This window comes from Calidris pugnax, unplaced genomic scaffold (assembly GCF_001431845.1).
Source record: "Calidris pugnax isolate Ruff unplaced genomic scaffold, ASM143184v1 scaffold32, whole genome shotgun sequence".
Taxonomy (NCBI): Eukaryota; Metazoa; Chordata; class Aves; order Charadriiformes; family Scolopacidae; genus Calidris; species Calidris pugnax.
The window spans coordinates 7,596,874-7,617,545 of NW_015090783.1; the positions used below are offsets into that span (position 1 = coordinate 7,596,874).

A 20,672-nucleotide genomic window follows, 5' to 3' on the forward strand; every position below is an offset into this window, starting at 1 on the left:
ATTATAATCACTTCTCCAAATGTGGAAGCCTGAAATACTTTAGGATACAATTCCACTAATTACAAGTCTAGCAAATATGCCTATACAGCTTTACCTCTGTGCTGGCAGGAAATAGGAAAATAGATCATCAAGAAACCTAGTTATTATTCTTCTGGACTTCCTAATATATCAGCAGTTTAAGTGTTGGTATTTTGATCATTGAGTTCTGGAAGAGTTGTTTGGCTATTCACTTAGAGACCAGAAATAACTTCAAGCTTCTTAGTTGATTGTCCATCTGTCCACAATGTCTTGTGCTATACTGTCTCTGAGGACTTGCTGTAAAAAATGAATGCTCTTTACTGTAAGATGCAAGACTTACATATTTAGAAGATCAGATAATGTATAAATTTAAAAATATGGAATCAGTCTAGAATCCTTTGAGTACAAGTTTTTCTTAAGATAACACTAAGTTTAAGTAGGCTCTTGAAGGCTGAGTTTCTGAAGCATCATTCCTGATAGGAAAACCAATCAATAACAACTATAGCTCTGTGTATCAATCTGTAATGTCTCCTGTAATTTCTTTATAAGTAACTGTAGTAAACAAGAACAAAGCTCTCTATATTTGCCGAATTAGATAAAATTGCCAGTTGTAAAGCAAAGCAATTTTATTATTGTTTAGCCTATGTATTAGCTTGAAAAGGTACATGCTGGACTAAAATGAGCTACTGCTAAATTATCAGGATGATTAAGCTAAACTAAACTCCGGGGGTTTTTACCTAAACAAAACACATGCAAGGAAGACAGTGCATACCACGAACAGCCACATCATGCTCAGATGAAAAGAAATTTTGGGAGTGAAAGCAACAGAAGTTTTGTTTTTATCAAATCAAAAACTATAATTCCCACCCTTAGGTTTTAGTTCATGTAACTTAGAGGTATTATGCCAGTAACTAAAAAAAAAATATTGAAAAAATAATGCAGCACTTCTTGCTAAGGTAAAAGATCTCCTTAAAGGACAAATATTGTCCTTGTAACTGCATTCTAAGCCTTATATTGATATGCTTTGCACAGCATCCAACTGTGCAACGTTTAATAAATGATGCAATCATAACATTGCTTATGCTGATAAATGGAAAAACGGATCACCTGACTCTAAAAATCAGTATTCAAACACAGAAGGAATGATAGGGTAGAAGCTGGGGAAAAAAAAACCAACCCAGGAGTTTTCTCAAGATGCTTCTTAAGCTTAATAATTACTCATGAATGTCTTACATTCTCCTATGTAATCTAAGAATTAGCCTATCAGCTTGGTTATTTGTAATAGTAAGTAATACCCTCTAGTGGTATACGCAGGAAAAAGACAAGACGGCAAAGGATTACTTTTTTTTTTTTTATCATGAAAGAGGGTAAATGACATTTTCAGTTGTACGACATAGGGTATCACTGGTTTGTTGAGAAGTGCTAGTTAAAATGGAAAATGCACTGCAAGCATTAGACTTGTGTTAGATTTCTGGGTTGAGTTAGAACAGCTGTGTCTAGTATATGACCTGGACCACTAGAAGTCTTGAATTGCTTGTTGTTTGCAGACAAACCAAATTACCATTGCAACACTTGCAGTCTGGAAGGAGTGGTTCTAGTGATGTCCAGATCAGAGAGATATGTCCTTATGTCTGAGGACCACATTTAATTTCTACACATTAAAACTAACTCTGTAGGTAAAATAGGAATACTCGTCAGTCTCCAATATTGCAGCATAATAAAGTCTGTATTTCCAGACTCCATGTGCAGTTCAGAGTTCCTTATAAAAAAAGATTTTCTGAAGAAGCTAATATACAGGGTTTCCTGCAGTTACCAGGTCTTTTCGTTTATTTGCCAATTGGCAAATGTTCAGAGATTGAGGTGAAAACTGACAGTGCTAGAGAAAAAAAATCTAACAAACGGCCTTCTTGCCAAGAAAAAACTGCTGAGCTTATTAAAAGAGGTGTGCAAATACTCTTGCATCTTTACAGAAGGCCAGTGTACTAGAGTCATCTATGTCCATTTTGAAATCATCTTTGTTTCCATAAACAAAATATCTCTAAGTAATGGTAATATCCAGGAACTTCTTCAGTGTGCATGGTATTTGTCGTGATGTGATGATACTTGACTAGTATCGTACCATTCTGATTGTCACTTCAGTTTTGCTCTTCTCTTACAACCCCATTATTGCTACAGGATTTAACGGCTTTTGGTAGTTTGTTGTGATTTTCTGGTGGCACTGATTACTTCCTGCCCTTCCAAGAGGAAGGTTCCCATACTATTCAGGTATCCCACTGGTTCAGACTTTAAATCAGCTTCTAAAGTAATGTTAAGCAAGACAGTAGGCAGAAGCCAATTATTTTAAGGCCTTATGAAGGAAGGATTTGCTATGCCTTATCTTTCTGAGCTGCAGTAATTCTGTATTATGTTCCTGGCATTAATTCAGCTGCTGCAGTGTAATTTTCAATACCTCTAGTCATCTTTTTTTTTCTTATGCTGTAGCAAACCAATCTGTGCTCTCTTTATCTTCTTCTAAAGCATATAATCATAGAAGGAAAAAAGTTGCCCATCTCCCAAGCTGGTGTAACTTCACTGATATTAATGTAGCATTATAGGATCTAATTAAACTCATTAACTTTCAGACTCCACATCACGGTTAATAAAACTGAGACAGTAGTTAAAAAGAGAAAAGTTCTGACAAGGGTTTATTGATTTATGCTTGTGAACAAATGTGTCTGACAGTTGAACAATGAGATTGCCATACTCTGTACAGAGTTTTTTCTAGAAATTTTCTTTCCACTGTGTTGACAGAACTTGCAGTATAGAAGTTCAGGAGTGGGTGTCAGTTCACAGACTCTAACCCAGTTACAAAGATGGCTGCATGCCCAGATGAGTGAAGGTTCAGACTTCCTTGCTACCGTTCCTCTTTCTGTATGTTCAGTCTTGCTGAAAAATCAATCAAGCTGTCTGACACCTGGCGCAGGAGGGAGACACTAGGTGTTACCTTCCTGCATTAAGCTGGCTAGGAAGTTTTATTACCAAAAAGTAAAGGAAAAAAAAAATCTCAAAAAGCTCTTTCAAGCTAAAAGCTGGAAGGGAAGAAGCTAGTAAAGCAGAGCTGCCTTTGCCTTTTTTTCTCTCCATGCTGAAGGTTGAGAAAAGTCTCCTTCAAAGCAACAGAACCTCTATACTTTAACTGGGGTAAAATGGCAGTTCTGTGGTTACTTTAAAAACACTGCTTTCTGGCAAGTGAGCAGATACTGACTGAAAGTGGCATTTTGTGCAGAACACTTGCAGACAGGCAGATATTGAATGTGAATGGCATTTTGTGCAGAACACTTAGTTTTCAAACCTTTAAATACTGATTTATGTATATAAGAAAGACATATAAAATATCTAAGTATTTTCTTGAAGCCTTAATTTCCTCATCCACTGGCAAAAAATAAATATTGAAGTTCTCTAATCTTCACTTGAATTGTCAAATTCCTCCCAGTCCGATACGCTCATAACTTCCGATGGAAAGTCAAGGTGATACTTCACACGGTCTGCATGCCATTCTGAGAACCATTTCTCTGTTTCCATTAAAATAGCCCTGGGCAAAGTGAGGACACAGGCAGCCATCCCAGAAATATCATCCTCCAGCTGGGGTCCTTCCTCCCAACAGTCTCTCTCTGCATCATAAATGTGGACGTAGTCCATGCGGATTCCTCTGTTGTGGGATCTGCCTCCCAAGACATAGATCCTGTTGTCTAAAACCGCAATACCTGGCTCTCCATGTCCTGCAGGAAGTGGACATACATTTGTCCACTGATCAGTGCTTGGCCTATAGCAGGCAACCTGTAAAAAAAAAAAAGGAAAGATTAGCCAAAATCGAACTTGTATCTTAGTGACAGAGCCTGGCCGTATGGCAAACTATTTAGGAAGCCATGCAGTATCATCAGTTTTCTGACAGGGTGTTGATAATGGACAGAGCATGTCACTATGTAGAAGTACAGTAAGTACAGTGCTCAGCAGAAAACTGCATAGTTGCCATACAGTGAATCTGACCCTGCTGCTGGATGACTGCTGTATGTCATTCAAAACATGTATACAAAAGTGAAAGAGATGGGGACACATACTAATATAAGTTCAGACATAATGCATCTGTTTGCGTTAGGAAAAAATGTGCTGGAACATACAAATGTGACAAATCTGCTAAAGGTGTCTCTACACCATAAACATATGGGAAGTTTTAGATTTCATTGGGTACCTGCTTGGGTAACTGCCTTTATTTGTAAGCACCTTTTTATCATTCATATATACTTTTCAACCCAATTTAATTCTGCCATCTTCATTTGCTTTATAAAAGCAGTAACTTTTTGTGTCTTCTTTTCATGTCTCTAGCAGTTCTAGAAGCTGGAATAAGACTCAAGAGAATTCTCTGCAGCCATCACTTATCATCAGGTACTGTATATTTAATTGCATTATACAATTCCACCCAACCTATTCTTAGCAACTCTGTCCTGCAATTAAACATTGCACATGAGAAGACAACACAAAATAAATGTAGTTGATGTGCTACTTATTGGGTATGTGCTTCCCAATGAATGTTATCCTTCAGAGATGATTTAAAATTGGTAGGAATTCCAAGTGCTAGAGCTTTAATGCTTTATGAGTTAGACAATGCATTCAGGACAGACAGTAGTAAATAAATCATTGTAAATTCTGCAACTGAGTGGGGGAGAGTTGGTGCAGTAGCTGTTGCTGGGCAGATGGTTTTATTGGCATACTTGCTGGAGAAAGACATTACATCAGAGTGCAAGCATCTGGTGCAGTAGCTGTTGCTGGGCAGACGGTTTTATTGGCATACTTGGTAGGAGAAAGACATTACATCAGAGTGCAAGCATCCATAAAAAAAAAGACTCTTCCAGGAAAGACACAGATATGACATGTTCTCACCTGGTGAACATCCCTTCTGTAGCCAGAATCATTGTTGCTTCCTCCAATTACATAGAGCTTTCCGAGCAGTGCAGCCATCCCGTGCCAAGCACGTCTCACTGGGCCATCTGCTAAAACATCCCAGCGGTCAGTCTTTGGGTCATAACATTGTAGCTCCTTCAAGTAGTCTTCTCCTCTCCTCCCACAAGTAATATACATCTTCCCATCCAGCGCTGCTCCAGCATGTGCGTATACCTGTGTCACCACATGGGAAAGCAAGAGGGTGAGGTCTGGATTTATGTATTTCTCACAGTTTCAAAGTATGGAATAGACAATAAGAGAGTGACATTCTTCACAAGTTACGCAGATATCAGCATCTGGAAGGATTTTCTTAGAGACAATTCCTTTCTAGGTGATTATGCTTTAAGTGTGACTTTCTGAATGAAATACACTAGAATTTATAAAAATTCCAGAACTGCAGTGGGTTCTCATTCTTTATTCTTCCTTGATTAGGAGATCATTCCTACTATTACTTTTCTTCCTAGTCTACTTAGAAGACTTTATATTGGAGATTATTCTTATAAAAACAATGTTATCAAGAATGCAAGATATCCTACTTAGCACTCAATTGGATCTTTAGGCTTTTTATATTCTCAGCATTGACACACATTTATTATTTGTGACCTTGTGCAAGCTATTTATCCTCTTCTGCCTCTGCATCCCTTTTGTAAAATGGCAGTAATATTTATATTTTTAAGGTGTTCTGAGATTCTCAATTGAGAGGCATTATGAAATCACAAATATTTTATGCTGGCCACTTGACCCATAGCTCTGAAAAGGTGTAGTAAAAATCAGCATAGTTTCTTTAAAGGAAACTCAGGATTTTAGTTTTCTTCCTAAACCAAGATTCATCAAGTGGTTGTTTTTATTTATCTTCCTCCTTTGCAACACTTTTAACCCCAAAATGGAAATTCTTGTCTTTTTTAGCAGTATTAGAACTTCAAGCAATCTTGTCCACTCATAACCCCAATTCCCATGTCACTACACCATTTCCTGGTTCCTGGGGTCACAACTGCTGTTCTAGCAGGATAAGTGGTACTGATGACAAGAGATAGCCATTCACTCACATATTTCAAATGAGTAATGGTCTTACATTAGCTGACTGAGACGTGATTTTGCATCACATCAGTTATTGTCACCAGAACTTGTTACCCAATCTCAGTTCTGTGTGCAGGACCTAAGTAGTCTATAGAAACTGATGTACCTTCTTACTGAGGCATTATCTCTTCTGATCAGGAGTAAGGCATGTTGTCAGGACTGTAAACCAGAAGCTTGTACTACTGTGGCTCATAGTTTACCTGCCTAGGAGAAATGGGAACTTCCTGTTCAAGTTTTTTTTCAATTTTAAATGGTTTTAAGGATTAACACAATAAAGGTGCAGGGGAAAACAACAAGAAAACAGGGAAAAACAAGCATTTAACCTCAAAATGGAATTTACATATATTATTATTCTACTTTCTTGATATTTATTTTTCCAATATACAGAGACTACTTTTTCCCATCTGAATATCAGTAAATTAGAAGCTACACATCAAAAAAAACATCTAAAAAGATGAAATCAGGAATTGGGTAACTGTAGTAGCTTTTCAATTTTAAATGGTTTTAAGGATTAACACGATAAAGGTGCAGGGGAAAACAACAAGAAAACAGGGAAAAACAAGCATTTAACCTCAAAATGGAATTTACATATATTATTATTCTACTTTCTTGATATTTATTTTTCCAATATACAGAGACTACTTTTTCCCATCTGAATATCAGTAAATTAGAAGCTACACATCAAAAAAAACATCTAAAAAGATGAAATCAGGAATTGGGTAACTGTAGTAGCATGTGTGGCTAATGCACTCCTTACCTCCTTCTTCAGAGGTGTCACATATTCCCAAGTGTTGCTTTTAGGGTCATACCTCTCCACTTCCCTCAGGTCTTCATGGTAATCTCGGCCTGCGACGGCATATATATAGTTGTCCACAACACAAACACTGAGGTCAGCATGCTCTTGCTGCAGAGACTGGATCTGGAACCATTTGTTGTGTCGTGGGTCATACCTTATAAAAGAATGGGATCAAAGTAAGCTATTCGTACAGCCACAGAATCATTGCTGGAATACCAGACAGCACCACAGATGTGGGTTACTGTACTGTCTTTGGATGAAATTGAGCTCAGCTGTAAGTGGAATGAAATTTGGCCGTGTCAGCATTTTATTATTAGCAAAGTTGTTTTATGCTATTTTTAGAAGATGTATTTTAGCTGATATAATCATGCTATGAAAGCCTAGGTTTTCCATTATCTTACACACTGCTGTCAGGTTATACATCAACATCTCTGCTTGCACAAAGCCATTCTACAAGGTAAAACAGTCTAAAAATAGCACAAAGACTGAGTATAGATCTTCAAGAGGCCAAGAAGGGCATAAATATGCGGTGGGTTCTTTGATTCTTTTCCCCAAATATCTGCTGCTCAAAGTGAACCTCATGATTCATTTTCAGATCAAAATATCTATGTGGTCTGGAACCTTTAGTTACAGAGAAAACTGGTTGTGAAGTGAAAACATGCATGCCATAAAATAAGGGCAACTCAGCTAAAACTACTAAAAATGACCACAATATAAAGGCAAAAGGGTTTATATCTGGTTTTGCAACATTATGGGCATTAAGATCTAAAATTGATCCTTCCTCCTGCTCTTTTCCCTGGCACAGAAGCATATAAAGGGACCCTGAAATGCTGCTACTGTGCACACGAATTCTTGATAATCAACCACTAAAAGCATTTTATTTAAAAATCCTTTTTGTTAGCTAAATCCCTTTTTCTTGGGACCAAAACTACACACAGAAGACTTCTTGAAAATCCTAGTTCAAGAGCATCTAGACAATCTAGTTCATTATCGGTTCCCACACCGTTAATACTTGCCCCCTCCAAGAAGGCAGAAAGGTAGCGCACGTAATACTCTTGTATGAGTAGCAGTTTCTACCCTATCAGGCTTGGCTTTGTCCCATAAGCAGTGCTGGAAGCTTCCTCTTACTATAAGGCTCATTTCTTTATTTCTTGGTTTCCTTCAGTGAGGCCCCTGCTTAGTTCCTAATTGTTTGCTGGAAAACATGCAGACTGCAGTACTGGTGTTCTGACTCAGAGATGGGCAACAGGGTGGTAATAAAAATAATAGCAGGATTATCCTTATCTTACCTCCAACACCTTGACTCTGCTCGAAAACCACTTACATTGTTGTCTCCACCAATTAAATATACAAAATTATTGAGAACAGCAATCCCTTGGTTGGACATTCTGGGGGCTAGTGCAGCTGTAAAATGCCTCCACTCCCCCAACAAGGGGTTCAGATACTTGGCTTGATCACTGAGGACAATGGATGGAGTAGAATGCATCCCTCCAAATCCCACTACACACTGGAACTCGGATCTCAGCTGTGTCTGGGAGCTCTGAAGCATTGGCTGAAGACATTCATTCTTGTGGTACATTAATGCGTCCGCGACTGTATCTTTTAAAGGACATGGGCTTAATTTGTCATGAAGCCTTTGCAGGATCTGGGGTTCCATCAGAGGAAAACGAACTGTCTCAAGTAGCTTAAGGGGCTCCATCAAGGAGACCTGATCTGTCTCCAGTTGCTCTGGAGAATAATGATAAAAAAGTGCCCCTTCATAAACTTCAAACTCATAGTTAACCTCCAAACGGTTGCTGCTGAGAAGGGAGTAGACCTTCTGCAAGGGCAGCTGTCGGTACACTTGTGTCCTTGAGAAAGCTGCAAAGTTCTTCAAAATGTAGGAGTCCAGTTGATCACTCAAATGTCTCAAGTCATAATGGTCTGCTAGTCTGTATACGTCGAGGATGTTCTCTTCGTCTACCCAGGACATGAGAAAATCACAACAGAACTTAATGACTTCTGGAATCTGCAAGAGAGAGATATTTTTCATTTCCGACACCACTTGCTTCACAGTCAGGAGACAGAAGCCTGGGATGACTGTAAGAAAGTTGTCCACAAGATGACTGCTCTCCTCACAGTCTGATCACCATGTTCACTTGCACCCAATTCACCTTTCTCCAGAGGAAAAGAACAACTCATCATGGGTACATGGATGAACAGAATATAGATCTTATAACCACATTATAATGCAGGCCCCAAAGTTTGGCTTCAGGTGCAGCAGCAATGTGTCTTCCAAGACCCATGGGACACTGGACAGCCAGGCTGCCTGCTTTGTTAGCAGAGCACCAAGCTGCAGGCTGCCTACAGGCAGTCATGTCAATGGAAGGCATAAAGGACCTGGTGAAAGCCAGGTTTACAGCCACTCTGTAATTGTTCTTTCAGAGTATCAAAGACTGTATCTGTAACAAATATATCAGCATCATTCAAGAGCACAGGAAGCTATTTGAAAGGAAAATTAGTATTTAGTGTTGTCTTCTGAATACGATTTGAAGTTGTATCTGGCAGGAGGGACTACTGGCAGATAAATAACTAACTGCTGTCCAAAAGCTCCTCTGCTAATAAAGTGATGCTAAGTGTGTAGAAACCAACCAAGGCAAGCACCCAGAAAGTTTAGGATTTAGTACCAAAGCCTTGTGCAGCAATTAGCTGCAGGGGAAATTAGAGAAAAAAAACCCTTGTCTTAAAGGTACAGGAACTCTGCACTTAGTGCAGAAACCATAGTGGTAGGATTTCCTGTAGTGGTGGGGTCAGGGGAGGTTATGTGCCTGTAGATTCAATCTGGGGAAGTTCTTGGCAGGCTCGAGCAGCACAGCAATTTCTGAGCAGCAAGCCCTCTCCTTTACCATAGGCCAGAGTTATTCTATTCTAGGGAAGCTTTTATAAGCAGATCACTGTAAGCTGTACTGTAGAAAACAGTCCTCTAGATGAAATGGTAAATTTTTGTAAGTAATAAAACCATTGGCACAAATGAGATATGCATGCACTCATTCATTGTTCCTACCCTTCCGTAGTTAGTTCCAGTGGATACAGCATCCCAAAGAAATTCTTCTCATCAGACCCAGTCACCCTCTAACCCTCCATCTAACCAAATACCCATGTTTTATTTTTCCTTCATTGTTGCTTTTACTTCTTGTTTCGTTTTTGTCACATCTCCCAGTACCTCACCTGAAGCTGACAGGCTGCGGCTAAGGTTTCCTGTACACTGTTCACACTGAGTTCCAGCTCAGAAGTGTAAATGAAGTTCAAGATTTTACACATTGCATTGTAGGAGATGCCATGAATATGAACTTCTTCTTGTTCCATCTCTCTCAGTCCTCCTGCAAACATTCCTCTGTAAAAAAGACAACAGCACATGCTGTGGCAGATTTGCATTGAAACTATATTCAGTTTGCTTATCTTATGTTGTCTTGGGAACATAAAAATTATCCAGAGAGACAAAAACCCAGCCAGACACTTCTATGGGATTACCTCTTCTCTAAGCCAAGGATGGAGAGAGTACAGGTGTTAGGACCTAAGAAAGTAACACTCTTAATTGTGCAGGAAAACAGTAGGGGCCGTCTGAAAGGTATGTTTCACAGCTGAAGAAGGACTTAAATACAGACCCAGTACATATGGATAGTCAGTGGGTGGAGGCAGATACTCCGGGTGTCGGGGAGGAGGAACACAGGAACTTGGGACTGTAGGAATTTTTCTAAACTAGAGCAGTTCCTCCAGTTAGAAGTTTGGCTGGATTGCCTTCAGATTTGTTTGTTTGCTCTATGAAAATAAAGCCAGTTCAAGAAAACTGCTAGTCAAATTGACCAGGGAGTGCCTGATTTAATGGACAAGTCACACTATTGGCATGTAACAGAGTGACCCACTTCCAGTGTCTTTTTGTATATTATGAAGTGATCACCACAATGGACAAAGTCTTACAATGCTGAGACTATATTAAAAGCCACCCAGACTGTGTTTACACAGAAGACACCTGTTTAGATAGTGTCTTCTCTTTATATACCTCCAAGTACCATAGGCAGTGAATTTAGTGGAGGTAAGATTAGTGTGCAGGAACAAAAGCTTTATTTCTGTAGAGACATAACAGAGAGATGAACAAAGCCATACTTAGTATTTTGAAACACATTAAGCTCCACCTTATGGGTCTAATTATACATCCGGAAGCAGTGTGCCAAGACAGAAGATTTGGATGTTGCAGGTTTGAGTAACATTCAGACACATGCTTGTTACTGCTGTACTGAAAGTGTACCTGAAATAGTCACAGGATGCAGCTAGAAGTATGCGATGAGCCTCAATAGGTTTCTCTTCCACTACCAGAACTACATCGAAGAGGATGCTGCTGTCTCGGAGAGATACCAAGCCACTGAGCAGGGCCTGAGAGTGCTCTGCACTGCGGTACGTGTTGCTGGTGCGCTGCTGAAGGGAGGGCTCCAGTTGAGCTTTGTGTGGCTGAGTCAGCTCCTGATCCTCCGCCATCCCAGGCAGAAATGCTCAGCCACCAGCTGTAGCAGAATGAAATCTGTGAGACAACAGAATCAGCAAAGGTTTGTACCTTTTGCTTTATGAATGATCCTCTGACCCCTGCCTGTCATAGTTAATAAATCAAACCAACTCTTTAGTCAATGGAGAGACAGTTCTACCCTGAAAACATTATTCTGAATGATGATACTGGAAATAGACAGGTCTATATCAGCACACCAAACTGGCAGAACATGTTTTTTCAAGCAAGTATTCTGACTCTTGGGTTTACAGTCTAAGAGTATGTGGGGATATTCTTTTTCTTAGCAAGAATTTCACTTCCCAACCCATTACCAGAACCTAGTTTGCATTGCATTTCTGCATAATTTCTAACAAAGAACAAAACTGACATAATTTTTGCCAAATTCCAAGTTGCTTAATACCAAAGTTGATAACTTTGCTGCAATATAAACTGCACCTTCACTCTTTCTCTTGGTATTTTACCCCAGAACCTGAAAGCTCTCCTCAGTCCCTGTCTCGTTTTTCATTTTCCTTAGCTGAGCACATTTCCATCTATCATTCTATAAAATACTATGTGAAACTATAGGCTTCAAAGTGAGTTTCTTTATTGTGACAGCTCCAAGCTGGCATGCACAACTGCTTTTCACTTCACTAAGATTCCCTGCAGAGAGAGGGTATTTCCTCCAGTACCTATCCGGTACCTTTTTCTAGGGCTGCCATTGACACTGTAGACTACGGCACATGGGGAAACACCTGTAAAAATCTAGCTGGAAGTGATTGTGTTTAATGTCTATGGTTAAGCTCTCAAAATCTCATGAGTCCTCTTCTACCATCCTGTAATTTATCCTTTCCATTGTCTTTGAAGAATGTCAGAAGTTGTAGCATTTAGAGCTCCTAGACTCTATCCAGTTGTTGGAGCGCATTAAAAAAAAACCACATTAGCAAAAGGAAATCGCTGATATGGCTGCTTAAGACACAGTTATGTGGCCTGGGAAATAGCTTAGTGGCACAAGTGGAAGTCACAAGGGGTTATCAGCAGTCACAGAAGCAAAAGCAGAACAAACCCAGCAAATCCAAAGAATAAAGAAAAGGAACCATTGTTTAGTTGTTCCAGCCATAGACAGTGAACGCAGCACTGGAAGTCTCTCAAAGTACTGCAAGGTATTCTGTGTGTGGTCAGTGAGGAAGGAGCTATCTGGATACCACCAAGAAATATGAAAATGTTTATTGTTCTACCTGAGAGAAGTTACCCTACACTGTCCAAAACAAAAGGGAGCTAGGTGGCATTGCACGGTAAATGGGATGGAAATAAAAATTGAAAAAGTGTATTAATGGTTGTCTGCTCTTTGCCAGAAAAACCAAGACAACCAGCTCGGAAGAGGAGCTCTGATGAGACAGCCTTCTAGAAAGCACATTCAAGTCGATTACACGAGGGGAACTATCTATCATCAGCTGAAGAGATGAGTAATGGATTATTTTTCATAACAGGTAGATGCTTTCCTAGAAATAAGATGACTGCTTTTGAAGCAGACAAAACATTACTGTAGCATTTGATTTGCTCCTGGGGAATACTAAGTGACTAATTGAGGCAAGGGAGATAATACAGTAAGAAAGGCAAGCAAAGTGTTACTAGATGTTGATCAGAAATTTCCCATTTCACTAGAAGGGAATAAATGTACCAAAACCAAAGTAGGGTGAGATATGGTCCAAATGAGGAACAGATTCAGATAAACCACATTAACTCTGTTAGTGTGGTTTAACACTCCATAGTCAATGTGGTTAATGCCCTAAAAAAGGTTTCATCTTTTCAGCTACTTAGAGAACTATCTGAAAATAAGTCTCTATGAAAAGTACAGTCATTACATTGAAAAGCAGAAGCACATGTGACAAATGAACTATTTTCTGAATTCAAAGACTTTTGTTGGGTAGGGGAAACAGCATGACCTTTGCTACACTCTTACAGCGTGTCGTATCATGGAGCCAGTGGTGGAAGGGAGTCTAGGGAGAAATAAGTCAGATATATTAAATTACAGAGGTCACTGAACTCCTGTAACAAGTGTTAGCAAGGAACTGTATTGTAGAAGTGGCTTCCAGAGAGAGGGAGAGAAATACATGCAGAGTAGAGAGGGAAACCTGTATAATCATTCCAGGCTTTTATTTAAATCTATCTTATATTAATATAGCTGCAGACATTTACTATTCAGAATACATTCTTTATCCAAATAACCTTAAAAAGAAACAGAAAGAGGGTGAAGCTTTCAGCAAGTAAAGCTCCAAAAGGGATCCTATCTTACAAATATGGTAACTGGAACCAGGAAGATCAAATAGTACTATGAAAGAGAGTAAATAAAAAAAAAAACCCTTAGAAATCATTCAGGGACTCTGAAGCCTGTGTGAACATTAGTATCTACAGAGCTTTCAGTGACAAATGGGGCTGTCTTGGAGATCTGCAGGGAGTTTCTCTCACTGCTTGTTCTACTAGATATGGACTTGAATTATCCCCCAACAGTCAGCAATAGCTGAACAAGCCAGCCCTTCTAGCAGACCTATGGTAAGCCCAGTGTGGTCAAACATAGATGCTGGGAGTGCAGCTGAACCATTCTCCACAGCTGATTTTTGGCTAGTCAACAGGAATTTTGCTATGCTCTATTTTAAGAATTTTGGCAGTCCTTACTTCTTGTTCTCACTTTCGGCCCCTGGATTGTATCTTGGCTGTCACTAGTGTGCTGGATTGCCCTCAGGGTGGTCACTCGGGCACGTACATCAACTCAAGTGCTGTATTGTGTGTTTGGAGCTCAGAGCCACTATGATATGGAAATTCACCACTCTCTATAGCCACCTGTGAATACTTTGCCAGCTGCAGCTATTTGCTGCCAACCAGTTAGCTGTAGGTTTAATATTAATGCTGCTGTGGAAAAATGGTAGAATAGTATTGAGCAGGTACAGTGTACATGGTCTATAACTTGCCAGCATTCATAAGCTCTTTTTGTACACAGATACATGAAGTTTCTTAATAACACTGTGGCAACTCAGAGAACCTATATCCTGTCATGTGTATCTCCCTGTTCTCCTAAATCAGGCTTCAAGGGTCAAAAATAAATGTGAATGTCTATTGTCATAGTTTTAACCAGTGGTAACACACTAGAAAAATTCTCACTGCTGATTTTTATGAATTGTTGCCTACTTATAAAATTAAAGGTGAGTATTTATAGTATGAATCTATGATGTCTGACTGACATAGGTGGTTGTCTTTGGGCCAAAAGCCAAGGAAGGTCCTTAACTCGTACCTAGGTACCCGTAGGAGTTGGTAGACAAGACCTTTAAGACAAGGAAGGCTTGTGGGGGGTGGTCAGCAAGCTTAGCTGATTACCAAGTGCCCTCAGCTTTGTAATAGCGGTACAAGGAGCAGCTGGGGTTGGGTGGGTGGGAAGTTACAAAGAGTGGTTGCTGAAGCAGGGTTTGTGGAGTTGTGCTGTGGGTTTCTTTGAAAGAGAAGTGTGGCAGTTTTGGCACTTAAGTTTTCTGGATTAAATGCAGAATGCTTGGTGAGCTGAGAGTTTAGTGTATTTCTCTGAATATTGCTGTAAATGCTGACTACAGATTTGTTCAGGAGGGATACTGGGCTTGGCACAGCACCTTGTTTCTCAGGTTGTGTTGTCTAATTATGACCTTTCTCACTGTATGCTTTGTGCCTTTGTTACTGTCTGGTACCCCAAAGAGTGGAAGTGTACCATACATAAAAATGTGTGGTGTACCAGCTGGGCGGTGGGGAATGGCTGTTAATGTACCTAGGAATTGTTATGCATTTTAAGTATCCATCAGCCTTAAAAATATAAGGAACTTTACTGAATAACCTCTGTATATTTTTAGCTGAAAGTAATTTAACTCATCTCTTCAAACTTATATTTTGCTTAATCTTTATTGTCCTTTAAAAAAAAAAAAAGCTAAAAGCAGTAGAGCTCTGAATGGAGACACTGAACAGGTTTGTTCAGCTTATTGCATGCTGTAGAAACTGTCTTTCCTTCCTGACCACTCACAAACTTTGCTGGCTTTTAGGGCTTGAGACAGTACTGGCATACCTACCCCTGTACATGAAGGAGCTGTAGGCAGGCCCTTGCCAGCTAATGTAAATGTACAGTCTCTTGAACCACACAGCAAAGTTCCCTCTGTCCTGAGCCTCTCAACCAGAAGGGGGCTTGGAGGATGTTCTTGAGGCCGTTCTGTTCTTTTGCTTCTGTTATTGAGAAAGTTGCTCTGTGCCTGAGCTAAGTTCCTAGAAATCTGAGTAATGCTTTTTTTCCTCCCTCTCTCCTCTTGTGCAAGTTTCTCAGTGCTGGTCAGCTGTTAAGTCCTTGTTCTCACCACTTTGAAACTGTAGAGAAAATCAGTCCAGAGATTTTCTTAGCTGGCTGCACAAGGTATTTGAGACTGCAGTTATGTATGTTTGCATTTGTCTTTTAGAGGACATGGGTTAACGTGGTGATTAATTTTAGGGTTTTACAATTAAGTGTCCAGTACATTAAGAGGAGCAAGGCATAAGAGGTTTGTAATTGTATGTGCATTTCTATAGGCAATGCTAATTTAGGAAGACATACACTGTTTAGTCACTTCATATCAAGGGGTTAAACCAACAAAATAAACAAAAAAAATCCCCCATAAAGAGGAAAACCCTCAGAGGTACCTAGAAAGACACAACTGCTCTTTTTCAATAGACTGAAATTTTCTATATTCTGTACCTGGATTCCATTTAGGAAGCAGGAAAAAGCAGCCATGCCTTGGAATGGTAGACACAGAGGGAGCATGAAGGATATCTAGTATTTCCTTCTATTTCCTGTACTATATTCAGAGTTTATTGTGGTCTCTTGTAATAAACTATGGATAGAGTGGAAGTTAGGGGAGTGGCTTGCCGATAGCTCTGTGTGATTGTCTTGTATGCAACTTCCATTGCCACAACATACTTCTGCAGATTACTTGTATGAAAAAGTATAAGCCTTAGTGAGGCTTGCGATTATTCAACGGAAATAATGGCTTTTCTGTACATGAAGAGAGTTGTGATTTTTTTTTTTTTTTAAACAAAATTCCCCCTCTGATCAATGACAGAATACTGGCTTTCACAGCAAAGGTATGTGGTTTATGCTTGAGGAAGCCTCCTGGGACTGGGCACTGGGACAGGAGGAATCGACTGTGGCTTGATCATTCAAATGGCAAAATAGCAAGAGACTAGTATGCTGGTTTCCTTTTAAGAATACAGGGTACAGGAATGGAGTAGCTGAATGGGGAAAGGAGAAGTTAAAAGCATGGTAAAATAGATGTGGTGGAAGAGAATGCAGTGGCTGTCCTACCTGAGTGTTTTAAGTGCAGAGTAATTGTTGCACCAAGGTGTTTGTGTGCTGCTCCAGTAAAGAACATTCTGGGGAGTGGGAATTCAGATGGTTAACAGCATAAGCTTCCTGAGATTGAGAACAGAGTCCTGCTTCCCTGAGAATGCACCTGTGTTGTACCTGGGGGCACTTCCCAGCAGCTGGGTCAGGGATTATGTCCTGGATGCATCCTGCTGCCACTATAGAAATACTCAGCCTTTATTCCTTGGTGAGATACGCTGTGCACTGATCCTGTGCTTTAAACATAGTGTAGATAATTTACAATGCCGAGGGCTGTTATTGGTGTCCCTGGTATGATATACACCTAGGCAAGTATTCACCCCTTCTATGACTAGCATGTGTGTCATACAGTGATGCTTACTAGTGTGTGGGTGGTTTTTGGGGGTTTTTTTTGTACAGTTGTGCTGACAGCCTTGATTCTCTACTGTAGAGAAATGGCTGGGTACAGGAAGGATTATCCAAGTTAGTTTCTATGGAAACCCAGACATTTTTGTGTTGAAGAGCTCATGGCTGTCAGTTACATCTCTACAAAGAGGTGTTTTATGCAGATAGTGATATTTTCTTGTGCATCAGCTTGTGCCCAAAATAAACTAGAGCTTGCTGGTGTCGGGTATCGAGATCTGTTCAGCTTACTGCCATATGGACAGGTGGTTCGAGCTTTGTGGGACTCCCATGCTTTCTCAGAATTGTGGAATAATTTAGGCTGGAGAGAGACTTGGGAGGACTCTAGTCCAATCTCCTGCTTGAAGCAGGGAAATCTTCAAAATCAGGTCAGGATGCTGAGAGCCTCATCTAATCAAGTGCAGAATCTCTATCCTTGTCAATAACGGGAAAGCTGAGTGCTTAACTATCAAATTTGTTTTCTTCTTTATCCTGTCTGAATATCTTTTCCTGCGATTTCTGACACTTGCCTCTCATCCTGCGCGCCGTGAACCACGAAAGAGTTTTGCCTCTACAATTTGCTATATCCATTAGAGAGCTTAAAAGCTGGCAACTGCTTCTCCCCTTAACCTTTTCTTCTCTGTTCCAAACAAACCCAGCCTTCTGGCCTTGAATGCACTTGTCTCCTTGTATGTGCTCCTGCCCTGCATGGTGGTCCTCCACTGAACTCACAGGTTTTTCTTTCAGTGAGGAGCTCAAAGCTGGGCATGGTATTCAGGTTTTGTGGGCTTATAAGTGCAGAATAGAGTGGGAAATATTAATTTCCCATGACCCAAATTTCTTGCTAACACAGCCCAGTATGAAGCTGGCCCCTGTTGGAGGAATTATATTCAGTTGGGCTGCTCATCAGGACCCTCAGGCTCTTTTCTTGCAAAGCTGACTTGTAGCCAGGCTTGTCTCCAACCTGCTCCGACATAGGGAGTTACTCTGACTCAGATGCACGACTTCACTTTTGCTATTGAAATTTATGTGGTTCCTCTTGGTCCATTCTTAAAGCTTGCTCAGCTGCAGCTCTGTTCTCTTTCTTGCAGGCCATCTTCTTCATAGCTTTTTCTCTAACACAGAGCAACCAGAATGGCATGCTGACTGTGATCCAAATAGATTAGGCCCTTAAAAGTCTTAATGCATTGAAGGAAGTTTAAAATCTGTGCCCTAAGGCTTTCCACACCTTCATCTCTCCCTAGGGAGTAACAAGAATTAGGATCTAAGCCAGTTTTCAGCTGAAAGCCTGACAATGAGACAAAATACAAGACTAGAGGAAAAGGCTAGTTTTGCCGACTCTCAGGGGTGGCAAATGCGAATAGGCAGAGCCTGGCAACATACCAGAACTTTAACAGGGCAGAGGGCATGCAAACAAACAGATCAACTAGTCAGGGAGTGTGTAGAAGGGGGAGGCAGCTGGGTCCCTGCCAAAATAGTTCAGAAAACAGATGTGCTGCCACAAACAATGTACATTGGAAAGCAAAATTATTGTTCATGCTAACTGGAGTGCAAATAATTCACCAACTATATCATAATTTGTAATGGGCCCTCGTAAGACTGTTTGCTATGTAGGAGACAATTGAGTACACCATTAGGTGTAGACAAGACTCAAAGCAGTTTCACAGAATTGCAGAATTGTAGGGGTTGGGAGCGACCTTTGGAGATCAATGCTTTTTGAAGAAAAAGGGAAGAGAAGAGGGGTGAAGGAAAAAGAAGCGTTGCTTAGCAGTGCTTATTTCAGAATTATCCATCTATGCATTTACAACTGTGCAAAAAAAAAAAAAAAAACACCCATAAAATTTTCTTCCTGAAATACCACTTCACTTCAGGAACCTCCTACAAATACATAAAACAACCCAAAGAGCTCCTTTTGATTGAAGTCCCCACAAGGACATCTGGTAATACACAATATTTCAACATTGAAACAAAAAGCTCCTTTTGATTGAAGTCCCCACAAAGAGAAAGAAACAAAGACATCTGGTAATACACAATATTTCAACATTAGTTTTGAACACTCATGAAATGATGAGATGCTTTTGCTAAGTCTGTACACACCCTCTTTCTTGAGGTCCCTGATGGAAATATGCAAGCACATCACTCTGGGCTGAACTCCTGAGCCACTTCCAGTTTCTAGCATTCACAGTGCACTCGCAGTGAGGGCTTGGTTTGGGCAACAGCTTTGGCAAACTACACTCTCCCACAAACTTTGGCATTGTAAAGTTTTCTCTAGTGCATTTGTGGGAAGTGCCCTGTGGCCCAAATGCTACTAAGAAAAACAAAAATTCAATGCAGCCCTGAAATCTTCTTACTGCTTCATCATCTTTTTAAGAGTTTGATTATCTCTTACTACTCCCCCCCAACTTTGTTCCTAATCTTGTTTCAAGATCTGCTTTTCATCTGGGTCTTTCAATAGTCATGTTCTGGTTCAGATGGAGCAGCTGCTTGTCTCTGAAGGAAGGAGTGTTAAGCAAGTATATCCAGGCAGGGTGTACCTGCCTACCCTAAAAACAAGTGGCTACATCAAGGCCTCAGCTTCTTCCAGAATCAGAAGGTGGTGTCCAGATAGATCTGCTAAATCTGTGAGGAATTGTGTTCTTTTGACAGAATTGCTTTAATTACCCCAAGAACTCTTAGAAAGCCCTTCAAAAATACTGAAGTCTTTTCCATGATAAGAACAAAACCACTTTTTAAAACGTAGCTTCTACAGGATCAAGCTCTCTAAGTATGCCAAAATTGACATTTTATAATTTAGCCAGTAGTATATGTTCTATAAATCTTGAGAGGTGCAGCTAGTTGGCAAGACTTGAACCTGCTTTGTTAAACTGGTTAAACCACATGGTGAATTTTTAATAGTCTAAAACACAAGGACCAAAAAAATTAGAAAGTAATTACAACAATTAAGTCACCTGGAAGAGAGCAAACAGCTCTTCCAGCACATTTCAGCTCCCGTTTCTGTATCAAACACGAATTCATCCATATTGTTCACCATGTTAATTTCATTCCTGAAGGGACCTGGGGAGTCATGTCGTCGTGCCCCCCCCGCCCAATACTTTATACATTTCCCCATCAGGAGCACATCCTGAGGAGTGTTCCCCTGCAGGGGACGGGCTGCACATGGTTACAGGAGCCAGCAGAGCCCATGCTATAACCCCGTGACAGAGGAGACAGCCGGTGCAATCACTATTAACGCTTTTACTTTCCCTTTCCCTGCGGAAAATGCCTCCGCAGGCCCTGAGACCCAGCCCCCCGCCCCGGCTCACCCCCTCCCCGTGCGGGCAGCCCCAGCCGGGCAGTTTTGCGCAGGGACGGGGTCTCGGCGCCGGCCTCGCCGGGACAATCCTTAGGGGCTCCGCGGAGGCTTTGGCAAGGGGCGGCCCTGGCCGGCCGGTGGGGCCGGGAGACCCTGCTCCGGTGCCCGCCGCGCCGCCCCCAGACCCGCTCTGGCCGTCGCACCCGGCAGCCCCTCGCCCGTGTCCCCCCCCCCC

The 20,672-nt window shown here is 40.7% G+C and overlaps 1 protein-coding gene across 2 annotated transcripts in view; it reads right to left on the reverse strand.

Moving 5' to 3' along the window:
- Positions 1-2,674: 2,674 nt before the first annotated feature.
- The window catches only part of KLHL22 (kelch like family member 22), an 18,287-nt gene continuing 289 nt past the window's right edge, over positions 2,675-20,672 (reverse strand). The window contains exons 2-7 of one of the 2 annotated variants that reach the window (XM_014965088.1): positions 11,154-11,406; positions 10,076-10,241; positions 8,158-8,876; positions 6,830-7,022; positions 4,936-5,169; positions 2,675-3,834 (exon numbers count right to left, since the gene is read on the reverse strand). In XM_014965088.1, the coding sequence (XP_014820574.1) occupies positions 3,457-3,834; positions 4,936-5,169; positions 6,830-7,022; positions 8,158-8,876; positions 10,076-10,241; positions 11,154-11,380 (1,917 nt within the window). In that variant the 5' untranslated portion in view covers positions 11,381-11,406 and the 3' untranslated portion in view covers positions 2,675-3,456. Of the gene's footprint in view, positions 3,835-4,935; positions 5,170-6,829; positions 7,023-8,157; positions 8,877-10,075; positions 10,242-11,153; positions 11,424-20,672 lie in introns of both variants that reach the window. The other variant, XM_014965079.1, reaches the window with a different exon arrangement.